Below are 16,767 nucleotides of genomic sequence, written 5' to 3'. Positions count from 1 at the left end.
CTTAGAAATTTTGATTTGTCAAGAATTTTCAACCTGCAAACCTAAACAAACTCTAATACAATTTAAATGAACAAAGGATCAACATATTCAAACACAAAACATACAAAATTCTAAAAAGAATCCATTATTGAACAATTTTATCAAATAAAAACTAATAAATTGTAAATAAACATTCATATAAGGGGATGAAAATAAGTTATTTTCCGCCCAATAGCCAAAATAAACACCCCTTCTAACCCTTAAAACAAGCTTCTATTGAAAGAAAAAAAAATATAGAGAGAGAAAATAATATAATTAGCAATTAGGATATTGAAATCGAAAGACAGGTATTTAAACAATATACTTCTACTATTGGACTATACTTGCAAGTTGTAGTATGCGAAACTTAAATTAAAATAAACAATGGAACTGAAGGGATAAATTTAATTCATTTGTATTTAAAATTATGAATAAATCATGATAATGTTTGATTTTGAGAATAAAAAAAAAGTATATTTTTGGTATAAATAGAATAAAAATAAATAAACCGACTTGCTTAGTTTAGTTTGTTTTGGTCTAAAATATATATTTTTTTATAAAATCGGCTCGGCTCTATTTTACCAAAATAATAATTAAAAAATTATTTAATTTGATTTGAATTGAATGTACACTGCGCACATGAATGATGTATTGTTTTCTAGCTGATTTATTGTTTTCTACATAATTGTGGTATCTCACATTACAAAGTACTTGAAGTGTAAGATTTCTGTGTATTAATTTGAGTAATCAGGTTCCACTTTTAGTGGAAAATTATGGGATGTTACTTACAATGTGATATTACATGCAAGTAATCTTAGATTAATTAATTTGTTCATTGAGAATTAAACTCCAATAAACCCATGTACCGAATTAATCATACCTTATTGTATAAGCAAATAATCAAAATCTCTTTTTACTAATGGATTTTTTTGACTAAAAATATTTTTCTTCTCTAATTCAATTATTCCCGCCTTTGATCAAAATCTTTCTGTGAAATATTAAATTAGATATATATATATATATAATTTATTATTTGAAAAATAAGTTGAATGTATTTGTTAAAAATCTGTTTTGGTGGCAAAGAAATATCTCTACGAGCCTTTAGGTCCGTGTGAACTAAATACTACAATTCACCGCTATAATCTCTAATTAAACACGGATTATAAGAACTATTGAGAAAAAAAATTGAGCAAAAGGTCATCATAGTTTTTGAATTTAATGATCAAGATAAAATGACTGACATTTAGTCGTTTTAATCAATTAAAAAAATATTTTTTATTTTTAAATCAATTAGAGACAATACTTTATATTTTTAAGTCAATTAATTTTCCATTTTGGGTCATCATAGTCCTTAAACTAGTTCATTTTATATAAATTGCGAGCTAGTTGATCTAAAAATTTAGAATATGATTTTATATTGATTAAAATGGCTAATTGTGAGTTAATTGACATTAATGTACAAATTTAGGAACCAAAATGACCCTTTACTCATAACTAATTCTAGAAAAAAGGTAGATTTATGTCAAAATGAATATTTGAAGCAATGACTCATTTTTTATTTCCTGGTTATACTCCACTTATTTATCAACAAAATCTGCATTAGATATTTCTTAAATTTTGTGATAAATCAAATTATCCTATGTAGTTAAGAAGAAAAATACAATTAGAGGTGATAGTTAAAGTTGATTAAGATGGTTAGAACCAAACCAAGTCAATATAACAGTCTGTCTCCAATGTTGTAATCAAAGGGAATATTAATCTCAAGTCAAGTTGAATTAGCCTGAGCTCACTACAACCCAAACCAAACCAGCAGAGTACTGTAATTAGATGTCCGTAAAAACCGATAAATTTGGTTTGGTTTGATATGATAACAACAATTCGGATGTTCATTCTGTTCGATTTTGACTTGAAAAATAAATAAATTAGATTTTAGCATAAACCGAACCAAAAATTAATAAACCGAACAACTAGACAATTCAATTTGAAAATAATATTTTCTCATAATTTAAGTACAGTTCGGTTTTGAAATAGAGGAAATTTTTCTATTCGGTTCAGTTCGGTTTGAACCAAACACATACCCCTAACAGTAATGTTGTCTGAACTCTCTCCATTTGTAGGGAAGACAGAGAGCTTCATTCTCCTAACACTATCCATCACCCCTACCAAATTGTCCCTTTATAAGCTCAAACACACACTCCAGTCCATACTTGTCTTCCCTTTTTTTCCTTTTCCAAACTTGTTTAGCCTCAAATGTCATTTTAATACTTATTCAACTGAAATTTTTCCATTCTAAATAATTTTAAATAAATTTAACTTCATTCCATTAAGTAACAAATATAATCTTAAAATTCATTAAAAACTTAAAATTTACCTTCCCATAACCTAAATTATCTAACAAATAATTACATTATTAAAAAAAATTAATGTAAAAATAATTAAAAAAATAAAATATTAGTGATCCCTTAAAAGTGTGAAAGGCCCAAAGCAAGTACAAATACTCCCAAAGAAAATCATCCCAACAGTGAAAAAAAGAGACATATATAAATGAAGGGTTTCCCTCATCATTTCATCTCATCTCATCTCTCTACTATCTCACTCCCTTCTCTCAAGCTTTTTTTTTTACAGTCTCACACAACAAGAACACAACTACAAGTCGTTTCCTAATTTTTTAATTCTCGTTTTTTGTCTTCATTAGTTTAAAAAGTGGAGCGCTGAGCCATATATATAAAAACAAAGGCACGCCAAAATAAATCCAGAGCACAGCACCATCGGCCACCCCAGAAAACACAACGGCAGAATAAAGAATCCGCGACAGCAGTGGCAGAAGGTACACGCAAAACTGTCCTTCCACATACATTCCGTATTATATGTCATCACCACCACCAACTTTTTTTATTTTCATTTTCACCCTTTTTTTCTCCTCCTTTTTTTGCCGCCGCCCATGAAGTTCCATTTCTCCTACTCCGCCGCCATTTCTCATATTTCCGTCCCGGTTTTCTCATCCAAACCCCACTCCAGTCCCCGGAGGAGACTTCCACCGCCGCCGCGGTGGGTTCGGATGGAATCCTCATCTTCTTCCTCCTCCGCCGCCGCCCAGAAAGACGGGAAGATCGTCGTAATAATGGGGGCAACCGGGTGTGGTAAAACGAAGCTCTCCATTGATTTAGCGACCAAGTTTCAATCTGAAATCATCAACTCTGATAAAATGCAAGTCTATAACGGCCTCGACATCACCACCAACAAAATCACTCTTCAAGAACGGCACGGCGTCACCCATCATTTACTCGGCGATATTGACCCGGTTGGTCACGAGTTTTCCCCGGCAGATTTTCGGTTCCACGCCGGTTTAGCCGTCTCTGATATTCTATCACGTCACAAGCTGCCGCTTTTAGTTGGTGGGTCCAATTCTTTTATTCATTCTCTCCTAGTTGACCGATTTAACCCCGAGTTAGACGTATTTGACTCGACCAACTCAGTCATTTCAACTCAGTTAAGGTACAACTGTCGTATTCTCTGGGTGGATGTCTCATTGCCGTTGCTATGTGAGTATTTATGCAAACGGGTCGACGAAATGCTCGACTCGGGCATGTTCGAGGAGCTACTAGAGTATTACGATTCGGTTAACCCGGCGAGTCAACCGGGTTTAAGGAAGGCGATCGGGGTGCCGGAGTTTGAGAGATATTTTAAAAAGTATCCACCTGGGTATGGAGGAGAGTGGGATAAAGTACGGAGAGGTGTATACGAGGAAGCAGTGAGAATGATAAAGGATAACACGTGTCAGTTAGCCAAGAGGCAAATGGGGAAGATTATGAGATTAAAAAATGCGGGATGGGACCTACAGAGAGTGGACGCAACGGCGGCGTTTAGAGAAGTGATGAGGAATGAATCAGACGATGAGGAGGACGGTGATGACATTAAAAGAAATAGTAAAAATAATAATTATTATTATTATAATAATAATAACAATTGTTATTATTATAATGAAAATAATAATAATAATAATGTTATTGTTATTAAAAAGAAAAAAAAGAGAAGGAAGAGAAAAAAATGGATGGAAATATGGGAGAGAGATGTTTTGAAGCCGAGCATGAAGATTGTGAATAACTTCTTGGATGAGTAGGTTTATTTTACAGCTTTTTCCAGCTATCAAAATTTTTTTAATTTTTTTTTGTTTTTAGGAAAAAAAATTAGATAGGTTTAGATTGGATATATTGGGTAGAAGAAAATGGAGAACCAGTTTTGCAGCATTAGGTTTTTTTTTTTAATTTATTATTGTTATTGCCGTATTTGACCTTGTTGATGAGTTTAGTTTTAAGGGAAACTAAAAAAAACATATAGAAGGAAGAGGATTTTTTTTGTCATTTTTTGTGGATATATTACATAATAATACATTTCTATTATTAGTCTGTATTTTCGAATTTTTTTATTTTTATTTTTATGCTTTGAGTATTTGTATGGTACGATGATCATATTTGATTTAGAGATCAGATTGAAAAAACTGAATATTAATCAAATGATTGAAACGAAATATTTTGAATTAAATAATTCAAATAAATCATAATAGTGACATTAACAGTAACAGTTGAACCAAATTGGTCAGGAACTGTTGGTTACCAAAACTGTGCAATGCAATGTGATCACTAAATTTGAGTTTGGAATTTCAATCTGATCACAAATGGATCTAAAATATACTTTTCTATCAAGAATTTTTTTTTTATTTAATTCACACTCAAATTTGATAACTATAATGTGATTGAACTCGAAAATTATCACGGATAAAAAGTTATTTCCCAATTAGTTGGACCGTAGGTACGGTGATTTACTTCACGTGCGGTTTAATTGTACACCGCTCTATTAATTAACCCTAAAACACACATTAATCAATGTATAATCATGCTTAATTTTCTTTCGGCTGATTTTAGGTTGTATCATCCAAATTATTCAATAAAATTAAAATATTCCTTCTAAAATAAATCAAATTGTAAATCTTTTTGTGTGAATGATTGGTTCAATTTTCAACTCAATCATGTGGATTTGAAGATTCTTTTCTTCAAAACTGTGAATTATTTTTTCATCACTGCATAAATGTGAACAAGTTGACATGTGTTTTCCAAATCAAAACCTGATAAAAATTGATCCCAATTTAAAGATCTTAATTGAATCGAAATTGGACAAAATCTATGTACTTAGTGGACTAGATTACTTGATAGATTTTGTGAATCTTGAACTAAACTGGAAGATTACAGGATAAAGATTGTCCACATTTATAAATTCATCCATCTACTTAATAATTATCCTGGCAAATCTGATCAACTAATTAAAAAATGTGGTTAAACTAAAAATGTTACAATCTGTTGGGGTCAAAGTTAAAGAAATAATGTAGGAGGGTTTAAATAGGAAGTTTTGAGAAGTGGTCCTAAAATCCTAGAATTTTGTTTGGGTTTAAGGAGTCTAATGTCTCTGTCAATAGGACTCCAGTTTTGTGGAGAATGACACCTGAAATTTTTGAGTTTTGTGTGTTTTGTCAATTTTCTGCCAGAGATTCAAGTTTCTGCGAATTATCAAACACTTCACTCCCAATTAACTTCAAGTTTAAAAAAACACCAATTCGTATGTTTGATTCAATGTTGTAAGTTGATATGATCGAATTAACGACCGAATCGAAAATTGAAATTTGGTTTGGCGTTGATTTTGTATAATTTTATTAGGATAAAGTTGAAAAATTGGAAACTTTGATTTTATTTGATTTAATTTCTCTTATGAACGATTTCTCAACACATTAACTGAATTATTCTAAAAGAAATGATAAAAACTGTAAAACATTACAGTTATCGACTAGGGCTTTTCTAACCACCAAGCCGGTCACCCAAAAAATTACGCTTGATTTTATTAACATGCTCGCATAACTTCCGAAACGTTCTAGAAGAGTCTAATCTCTAAAAGTTCCATTCTAAGTGATTATTGATCTCGATGATCCTGCATCGCTTGAGCAACCGTTAAAACAACATTCACAGAAAAAATTACTGATTGAATAAAACAAACGAAACACGATTATAAAAATACTAGCACCTAGGTGGAGTGACATTATCTATAAATTATTGATTAGATAAATATGGTACCGATTTAATACAAATCTTCTTGATTTCCCTGTCGAAGAATCGTTGATAGATTTATTTTAAACCAATAACAAATCATCTTCATAGTAATCTATCTCCAAAATCTTGCTACTTCTTGATTTTCTCTTAATATTTTTATTGAGTAACCTTATTTTATCTAATATTTTTATATTAAACTATAAATAATAAAATCATACTCTACCAATCTCTATTTTTTTATTTGTATAAGGTCGTTATTTTTCTTTCTTGTTTCTGGAAACAGTTTGAAAATATATATTGATATATACCTGATATGAACTGAAATGCTGCAACATATTATATTCAGATTTTATGGAAAATGTGTGCACAATTTGCTAATGTGAAAGATAACAAAGTACTACATATTAAAGGGGAGTCTAAATGGACTTGAGGAAAATGGAGGAATTATGAACTTGAGGGGAGCCACTCCCATATTATAGTCCATTATGTTATGGAATCGAAATTTTCAGAAAAATAAGTGGGATATTTTTATTTATTCCGGATTTATTATATTAAGATAGGTGATTGATATAAATTTTTAAATATATATATACATCTTATATTTTTTAGATAAATTACATGTTATATTTTTATGGATAATCAATCCTGAAAGTGTTCAATTTGTTTACATATTGGTGACAAAACTTTAATTTATTTTGATTTGATTATCAATTATTTTTCAATCTAGTTACTAAATTTTAGTTTTATTTCACCTGAAAAAATTTGATAAAAAATACATACATAGCAACCAGTGTTTACTAATTTTGCCTAAAAACGTAACCATTTATATATTAATTTAGTCTAAAATTTCGCGCGGGAATAAAATTATGAATAGGTAGTAAATGTTTAGAGAAATACGAAAAAAGTATGATTGCCACGTGAAAAATTATAGTTTCCACAGATGCATTTTGATTGAAAAATATTTTTTAAAATGAAATTAAAATATAACAATTAAAATTTGATCGCCGAAATACAATAAAATGATAGTTTACTCTATTTTTACTTACCAAATGTAAAATATATAAAATATTTGTCATTAATTATGCGGGAGTATAATTAAATCAGTAAGAATTTTCCAAATCAGTAATAATCTGAATTTTAAATGAAACCATCTTGTGCACATGGCAGGCCACGTATATCCAACAAAAAAATTCACACATATTTTTGGAATGTCAATGGATTCAAAATCCAGCTTGGTTCTTGTCCTTTTGTAGTGACCTTTTAATTATAATCATTGGGTTAATGGAGGGTCACGATCATATATATTTCTATATAAGTACTCCTATATAACTCAATACTAAATAACTTCGATAATACATTAATTAAATTAGTTTTTAATCTCCATTTGTTATTCAATTAAATGTCTACTGCATGTCCATGCGTTGAACCTTACAACACCTGAACTGTCCTCATCTTATTATATATTCTTTGTTTCTTGATAAACAGTATATGTTTATTTATTCTCAAATAAATAGTTTATGCTTGCTTATGAAGTTATCTTAATTACATTTGAAAGTTCTAGCGTGTGTTCTTAATTTGTTTTTTTAGTGTGTGCACATGTAGGGTGAACATGTATCGGTTCGGTCACTAAAACGACTCTTAATTGAAGATTTAGATGTGTTACTTTATGTGTGTCAGTTTTTATGCGAAAGTTATAATATTCGGCATTTATCACTCCTTGTGGTTTTAATATTATTTTCTATTCATTAGAAAAAGTTTAATTTTGATTGGATTTTCTATTATTTTATCGGATTATTAGATATATTTTCATGATATATACTCTTACCATTATTTCAATATTAAATGTTCTTTATCTTCTGCAATAATAATAGAAGCTACACTGCAAATGCTACAGCCTAAAGATGAGACACTAGCAGTCCTTATCCCAGTCTTTTTTTCTTGGAATTCTCATGTTCACAATTTTGTTTGGAAGAATCATAAATAAATGTCAAATTACATGCCAAATTATAGTAAATTTTGAGCTCATTGGGGGTTTGATCTGATTTAATAATGTAGGAAAGCTACGATTAGATTTCTGATCAAAGCACAAAATGTTAGTGTCTCGGGTGATAAAAAAAGATGAGTCCAACATCATAGGGTGTATAAATATAGTTTATAAAGCTCATGTGATCGGTCTCAAGTCAATTGACATGCTTAAATATGGAGCAGTTTTGCTAAAATCATAGACCATCCTGCCAACATTCTGAAGAGTTCTAATAGACCCTTGTTTGTGAAATCAATGACATATGCATAAGTTAATGCGTCAATGTGCCGGTGGATATTCCTAATTTGAAAACATTAGAAATTGTAATTTAAGGAATTTATATAACTGGAGTCATTTTGGGAAAAAGGGAAAATATGCCCCTGTAGTTTAGGGCGGAAAACAAATGAGCCCTCTATGAATTTTGAATCTCACTTCCGCTTCTTATGTTTTAGAAACTCATTCTAAAAGGAAAATGCTATTTAAAAATGATGATTATATTATTTACGCAATAAATCTTATACTGCGATTGACTTTCTTAACACTCCCCCTCAAGTTGGAGAGTGGATATCAAGAACTTCCAACTTGCATTTCATGTTACAAAAGGCTTACTTCCTTAATGGTTTCGTAAACACAACAGCAAGTTCCACAATATAAATTCTCTCAACCATTTTTGTATTTTCACTTTTCCTTCTCTCATGTTCTTGAGGTCTATTATTATTTTCAATATGACAATGGATTGTTAAATCACAAACTAGGATTAGGGATATAGCCTAGTTTGAAGGAAATTTTTTCTTTTTAAATATTACATTTCATTAATGTTTTAAACAAACTTTTCTTTAAATCTTCTCGAGATGATCATGAATGTTAAGATTTATTATCTTAATATTTTTATCCAAGAATTCATGTGAATTACTTAACGGTGAAGCACGAATTTGAGTTAAGAGATTAAACACAATTTACTTAAAAAAAAAATATGTCTAAAAAATTTTGATAACGTTAATTAATTTTCTTAATGGGTTTGATTAATTACTATGGTCATTGATAAATATCCAGAGTTAATTAAATACATGTTTGTGTCTTGAGAGAGAACAAATATATTTTACAAACAATTTTCAAGAAAAAACATTTGAAATTTAATATTAAATATGATGGAATTTCCCCTCAACGATATATGCTGAAACTCAAACTTCTAGTTGTTTTAAATCATGATATTTTACCAAAAAAATTATTTAATTTTCATTAATTAATTAGTTATTTTCGAAATCCAATCAAATTGACAAAACAGTTATTTGAACAAAAGTTAAAACAAATAACATTTTTAGAGTTCGTCCCCGTGGATTCGATCTTAGATACTCCGAGTATTGTGTTTTTTAATTGATTTTATGCACTCGAAGAATTAACCGATCGAGTTTTTGGCACCGTTGTCGGGGACAACAGTTTTAAATTGTTATCTCTTTAATTTTTGTGTATTTATTGCTAAAAGTCTCCACAATGCGAATTTCAGGTAGTTTATGCAAATAAAATGTTCCAAGAACACCGACGTTGTAGACTTACTACCGATGAACCCAAAAATCAAAATCACTTATAGAAAGAATCAAAAAGAAAAGAAAAGACAAATGATGGTGAATCTTTTAGGAAACGAGGTCATACAAGCTGTCAATACACCTGCTGCACATCAACTAAGAGATACCCAAAGACCGGTGGTGGTGAACAACCCTTCATGCATTCAGATCAAGGATGAAGTTTGAAGCCACGCGCTTAAAACAATTCATCTCAACATGCTACCACAATTTAATGGAACGACAAGTGAGGCTTGTTTCTGATGGGTTACTTGGTGCTTCTCGGGTTCGTCAAGTTTGGCATGGTGGCTACATCGTAGGTTTATTCTTTTTAACCTGGAATTCTATCGCTCCACCAAAAGTAAAATTCATTTTATGGACGTCTTTGCAGGGGAGAATTTTAACTCTCGATTGTTTTTTTTATCTTTCTAGAGTATTATCTCGATGGAGGACTTCAATTTTTTTTATGAAAGGTAGAACTACACTAGGTTAGCTGTTAGCGGGGTTAGTGGGGATTAATTAATTGCAGTTTTTAATTTATTTTTAAATCAGCCAAACAACGGGCTGTGGAGAGTTGGGGTCGAACCCCCGACTTCACATGCACAGAAAGCCTTATACCCTAACCAACTAGGCTAAGCGCTCAAGTGCGAGGACTCCAATTGTTTGATTTGTAATAGAGTTGAGACTTAAAAGCATTTATTTATGCAATGTGAGTTTTCTTGTTCGATTTGGTATTATTGTTATTCAGAAGACAACTTTTGTTTGAGCAATGCCTAAGACTTTATTGAATTTTTAGAGCATTGACTGCATCTCTTATCGAGAAGTGGATATTCAAAATTATGGAAAGTTTTGTGGATTATTTTAATTTGAGAGATCTAAAAATGCAGAAATAAGAAGTCTTTTCAGAACAATAACTCTATAGTTGAAGATGTCATTTATAGTAGTTTTTTGAAATCTGTAATTTTATTTTGCTAATTGTAACTCGTCTTTTTATTTACTTGGGATTGGATTTCTACATAAATTTGGATTGTATTCTATTCTAGTTCCTCATTCTCTTGAGTTGTAACTTCTAGTGTGTCACCTTGTATATGCCACTTCTTGTGCGTAAACTCTTGAGCTTTGGAGTTTTTAGCCATATCTTGTGGCTTTTTAATATATTTCCATTCATAAAAAGGGAAAATGGTCATACATACCCCTAACATTTGAGTTAAGAATTGTCTATGCTCTTATATTCCAGAAAGGTGTGAACATGTCACTAACGTTTTTAAATGGACTCCTTCAGACACTGTTAGGGACAATATTTTACCTTTTTTCAAAGATCTAAGTAGCAATTTTCCCCTCAATTTCCAAGCAACGGGCAGTTAGCACATAAATTAATTTTGTGGATAAATCAATCTTAAAGCTGGTTGCTATGGTCATTTAACCCCATTTTTGTAAATAAGCTTACAATTTGAGTTGTCATATCGCTAATTGAGGGGACAAATACTTACAAGTTGAGGGGGAAAATTGCAAAAATAGTAATTTGCTCATAAAGTTAATTTATGTGCTAATTGTCTATTACTTACAAGTTGAGGATCAAATTGTTACTTAAGTCCTTTTTCAAGGAGCCTATCTAAAAACGTTAATGATTTGTTTTCACCTTTATAAACTATGTGGACAAAGGTAATCATTAGTTTAAACATTAGGGGTATATATGACCCTTTTTCCCAAATTTGTTTTACTTCGGTCTTAAATAACTTATTAATTTAGACAACAAGCGCTCGGTTGCTTTGAGAAAATTGGCTGTCAATGCGCGCCATAGAGTGCAATGTGGTGAAGAACATGTCTAATGAAGTTGTTCTTGTGCCAGCAAGCAATGCTACATGGGAAGACTTTTAATTTTAATTAAAACAAAAACATAATTAAGAGCCTAATTAATTAAAAAGATAAATGAAGTTTGATTAATTTGAAAGAAATGTAATTAATTAAAGGTAGCTCATAATTAAAACAAGACAAACTTCATTTAATTTCATATATATTAGTAGTTTATTAATTCTTGTGTGGTGGTCATGATGAAACACATATAGGTCTAGCTTAGATGAACGGAAAAATTAGGTTAAATGCCACTTGCAATATACACAACATATTAATTCATAATAAATGCACAATTTGCTATGTTTGCATGTGCTATGTGTGCATAAAAAATTTAACCAAACAATAATAAATTGACAATTTTGGAAAGAAAGCAACAAACAAACAAAATAAATGTATCTCCAAACCTTACCTTGGAGAGTACATTGGATGTACTATTAGCCTTAACTAACAAGAAACAATGCAATTATAATAGCTATTCTCGTGGTGTGTTTAGAGCAGACAAGAATAGACAAAACATAATTAGAAGTAATTGGCTTAGTGAAATCAGAAAAATACTGGAGAAAATGAGAGATCGAAAAAACGGTTGACGACTTCGTGAAATCGAATGAGACGATAAAAAAATACTCCAAGGCAAGGAAAACACTCATTTTGAGATCCTTAAATTATACTGTATTAGTTCATCAAGTCCTTCAAATTTTATTTGAGTTTTTTAGGTCTCTAAATTTTTATTTTCTTTTTGTTCAATAGGTCCTTAAACGGAGATTCATTTAAGGACCAAATAAAAAAAAAAGAGTTTATGCACCCAATAAATTAAAAATCAAAACTTTAAAGGATTTAATGGACTAAAAAACAAATGTTTAGGAATATGAGAAAACCAAATAAAAGTTGAAGAATCTAATAAACTAAAATTGTATAGTTTAAGGACTCCAAAATAGATTTAGCCTAAAAATAATAACCATAGGCAACTAATGACTGTCATTTTAGCTTAAATAATTTTTAATCGTGTTTTGGTTATCATTGTACTAATAATATAAAAATGAACCCTTAGTTTATGTGTCATAGTAACAAAACAATAATAGTGGTATGTGAAAATGACCCACTTGCATATGTAAAATCAAAATAACATATTATATCAATATATAAGTAGTTCGATAATTGAAAAATAACTAAAAGCACTTAGTTGGTACACTTATAAATAGTTTAGACACTAATTTCGAAGAGAGAAAAAAAATTAAATAGTAGATTCAAAATAGTTCAGACACTCATGATCATGATATAATTTTTTTCAATAATTTACAGGGTAAACAAAATGATGAACCTATAGCCTTGTCCAAGACTGCATGCAGTAGTATACAGATATATTATAAATATAATAAATACTTAACATATATTAGAGAATTCAGAGTCATACTGTTTACACCGGCCCAAATAATTATTGGATAGGAGCTTCATGTGGGCTTACAAGGGATTCGGGCCCAACGAAAAGTCTTTTACTTATTGCTTTTTCTGTTTTATAGGAATTTGTAACTCATTAGGAGTATTTTATCTTTTAGAATTTTAGTCCTAGTTGAATTAGGAGTCTTAGTTATGAGGAGCTATAAATAGCTCAGAGCTTCATTATTTTTGTATCAACAAATCAATCAATCAAAAACCAAGCCCAGTGCTTTTTATCCGCAATCTCCGGATTGTTTTAATTTAGGAGTAGTTTTCGGTATTAATCTCGCCTGAGTCTGTGACTCCCAGATTATTATCTTTTAGATCACGTGGTTAAGTGTTTTTAACCAAACAAGCCCTGTGAATATCTGCATAGGTTCGTTAAAGTATCAAACCTCAAACCGATCCCGATTATAAATTCAAAGATTCGAGTCCGGAATATTTCCAGGCGAACATCTTTTGGCGACTCCACTGGGGACCAGTTTATGGTTAGCACAAAAACGGACTTTAAAGACGATTCCAGGCACGCTCGGTCTATACGCCGACAACAACGGAAGGAAGGTGACATAGTAGACGAATCAGATTCGGATAGAGCGGAAACCATGGCCAAGGACAAACAGGTGAACCAATCAAGCAAGGCGCCGAATACAACGGACGCCGAGGGGAGCCTACCTAAGGACAAGGTCGACGACGCGACCGATGACATGATAGACTACTCACGGCAGCTTCCTCCCTCTCGCCCTTCTTTATCACAGGCCGACTTCTCGGCCATGAGGGGCGAAATAGCGCAAGAGAACAAGCAAATGTTCGACGGTGCTATGCATCAGATGTCCGAAGTAATGAGGAACATCATGGCCGACCAAACGTCGGTCCAGAGGCAGATCCAAGGGAACTTAGATGGCCTCAACAAGGCAATGGAGAACCTAGGGCGATTATTCTCTGGGCAATCCGCGGCCGATCAAGGGTACAGAAGGGCCGAACAGAACCAAACACCGAGCCGTTTTGGTCAACCAGGTGGTTCGGCCGAACAACAACCCAACAAGATGGGGTATACATATGGTTCCGTTAAGCTCTTAACAAGGAACGAGGCCGAGTTCTCAGGAAGGGCCGATCATCCAGGAGCAAGCTCGTCCAACCCACAAGGCGAGGCTAGACCACAAGGGGAAGCTACTGGAGCCAACACCCAGGAGCCCAACACGGGCGAACGATCGTACTCCGAGGGGGGCGATCCAAGTATATACAATCAAGGGCAACTCGTGGACATGCTAGAAAGGCTCGGGGTGGACCTTCGACCTATGCCTCGCCCATCGTACATGAAACCGTATCCAGACTGGATCGACAAGTTATATCCTTTCCCAAGGGGGTATAAAGTGCCAGAGTTCAGCTTGTTTTCGGGCGAGGAGAAGGGCCAATCGACGGTTGAACATGTCGCCCGGTTTTCAGCCCAATGCGGCGAAGCAGCCGCTCACGATTTCTGGAAGCTCCGGCTTTTCGCCAGCTCTTTGACGAAAATGGCGTTCACATGGTACTCTAGATTGTCGCCTAATTCGGTGGACACATGGAAGGATCTCGAGATCCTCTTCCATGAAGAGTTTTACAGAGCACCACCTGATGTCACCCTAGCTGACCTCGCCCGAATCTCACAGCTACCGAGTGAGTCGGCAGAAAAGTATATCGGCCGATTTAGAAATCTCAGGACTAGGTGCTCCACCAAAATGTCAGAGGCCGATTGCGTACCTATGGTGGTAAGAGGGATGAGTTTCGCCATGAGGGAACACTTCGAGGGCCACAGGTTTCGTGACTTGTTCGAGCTAACGAACAGGGTGACGAGCTACGAAAGACTCCTCCAGGAAAAAGAACAGAGGAGAGGCGCATCTAAAGGGACCTATTACAAAGACCAGCTTGACGTGGCCTTGGTGTCCGATAGCGAGGATAGTGGTTCCGAGGATGAAGTCAACATGGCCGAATTTTTGGGAACGAAACCCCTGGAATGTTCGGCCTTGCGAAAGCCTGGCTTTGTTAAAAGGAATAAGACCGCGGTGGTACAAAAAGAGTATTCATTCGACTTGACTAAGGCCGACGACATATTCGATGCCCTGTTGAAGGATGGGCAGATTGCCCTAAGCGAAGGACATACGATTCCGCCGTCGGAAGAGCTAGTCGGTAAGGATTATTGCAAGTACCATAATTCCTGGAGGCACAGTACGAACAACTGCGTAAACTTCAGAAACGTGGTTCAGAAGGCGATTAACGAAGGGAAACTTTTGTTCCCAACAAAGAAAGAGGCCGATGCCAAATACGTGTCTATTAACACAGTTCGGCCTCACTTTGATAGCTACCTGGAGCAAGGGCAGATACGGAGCAAGTGGAATCCAAGAAGACCCAAGCCGAGAGTAGAGACCGATGGTTCTAAGTGGCGAGGAGAAAAAAGGCAACCTCAACAACAGAAGAGGAAGCGGTATAACTCGCCTACTGCAGATATGACGTGCCCATCCTGCAGTACGTGTTTTAAAGTCAAGGGAAGCGATAACACGAGGAAGCATCCCAAAACCTTTAAACCAAAATCGCCCACAGAACAGTGGCAGAGGCATGAGCCACAAAGGAGGCCTGCCACTAATGTATTCAAGAGGATATTTCGGCCAACGGAGGAGACCCCTCGTATGACGAAAACCCAGAAGAGGCGAATGCAAAGACTGCGACAAGAGTCGCGGGCGAATCACGGGGCAGATTCGGCTCCCAGGGAGCAGCACGGGAGTAGGCCAATAACCGAGAGACTGGGGGCAAGGAACCAGGCCGACGCGGACACCAAATCACCTGATAGGCGAAATGCCAAAGTAAGGAAGGTATGGATACCGAAGATCGAAAAACAAGCGGCCGATGTATCTGCTGCGGCAGTAGTTCACAAGGATGATGAAAATTCCAACGGCCGATCGTCCTACAAGGACGTACTGGTATCGCACCACGATGGCCAGCTTAAAGCAAGATTGCCCAGAGACCGCGAGGTCGTCGTCTCACACAAGAAAGGCATGTTGAAAGCCTGGGTCCCGGTGGTAAGGGACGAATACGGAGTGAAAGTGGTTACGCTTCCCAACTCGTACAGAAGTAAACCAGGGCAGAAGGCAACGTTGGAAGGCGATGTAATCGTACCAGAAGGAGATAGTGCCGATGATACCGCGGTAGTATCCCTCAGTAAACCTCCAACGAGGATGACCAGGCATATTCGGCCGCTATACATCAAGGCCGATCTAAACGGGGTATCAATTAACAGAGTCCTCATCGACAACGGGGCTGGTGTCAACATACTACCGGCGAAAATGCTCAAGAAATTGGGCATAACTCGGGATCAGCTTGACCCTACCGACGTTTACATGACTGACTTCGCAGGGGGCGAGACGCCGGCCGAGGGGTACATTACCCTCAGAATCAAGGTAGGGCGAGTAGAAACCGAAGAAGGGTTTTTTGTGGTCAACGCCCGGAGCAACTACAATATTTTGCTCGGCCGCGATTGGATACACTCCAACATGTGTATACCCTCAACTATGCATCAGATGCTCTTCATATGGCGGGATGACGGCGAGGCCGAAGTTGTGCAGGGTGACCCCAACCCCTTCGGCGAGGACCATAACGTGCTCGAAGCACGTTTGTACGATGAAGAGGTGCGCAACATACAATCCCTTAGTTCGAAAGGGGAAACGAGCGTTCCTCGCTTGCTTGTTAACTCGGATCGGCCGGTATCAGTGACCCTCGGGGGCAAAGGCCGATCCACCATCCTCAAAGATTCAAA

General features: G+C 34.8%; 1 protein-coding gene across 1 annotated transcript; it reads left to right on the top strand.

Annotated features, from left to right (window-relative positions):
• The first annotated feature begins 2,567 nt into the window (after window positions 1-2,567).
• Window positions 2,568-4,447, top strand: LOC126671783 (adenylate isopentenyltransferase-like). The gene has a single exon (XM_050365589.2). The coding sequence runs from the start codon at window positions 2,960-2,962 to the stop codon at window positions 4,136-4,138; it is 1,179 nt and encodes a 392-aa protein (XP_050221546.1). The 5' UTR covers window positions 2,568-2,959; the 3' UTR covers window positions 4,139-4,447.
• Window positions 4,448-16,767: the final 12,320 nt, after the last annotated feature.

The sequence above is a fragment of the Mercurialis annua genome, linkage group LG3, assembly GCF_937616625.2.
Source record: "Mercurialis annua linkage group LG3, ddMerAnnu1.2, whole genome shotgun sequence".
Lineage (NCBI taxonomy): Eukaryota > Viridiplantae > Streptophyta > Magnoliopsida > Malpighiales > Euphorbiaceae > Mercurialis > Mercurialis annua.
The sequence above is the reverse complement of the archived record's forward strand: the minus strand, read 5'-3'. Positions and strand labels throughout refer to the sequence as shown.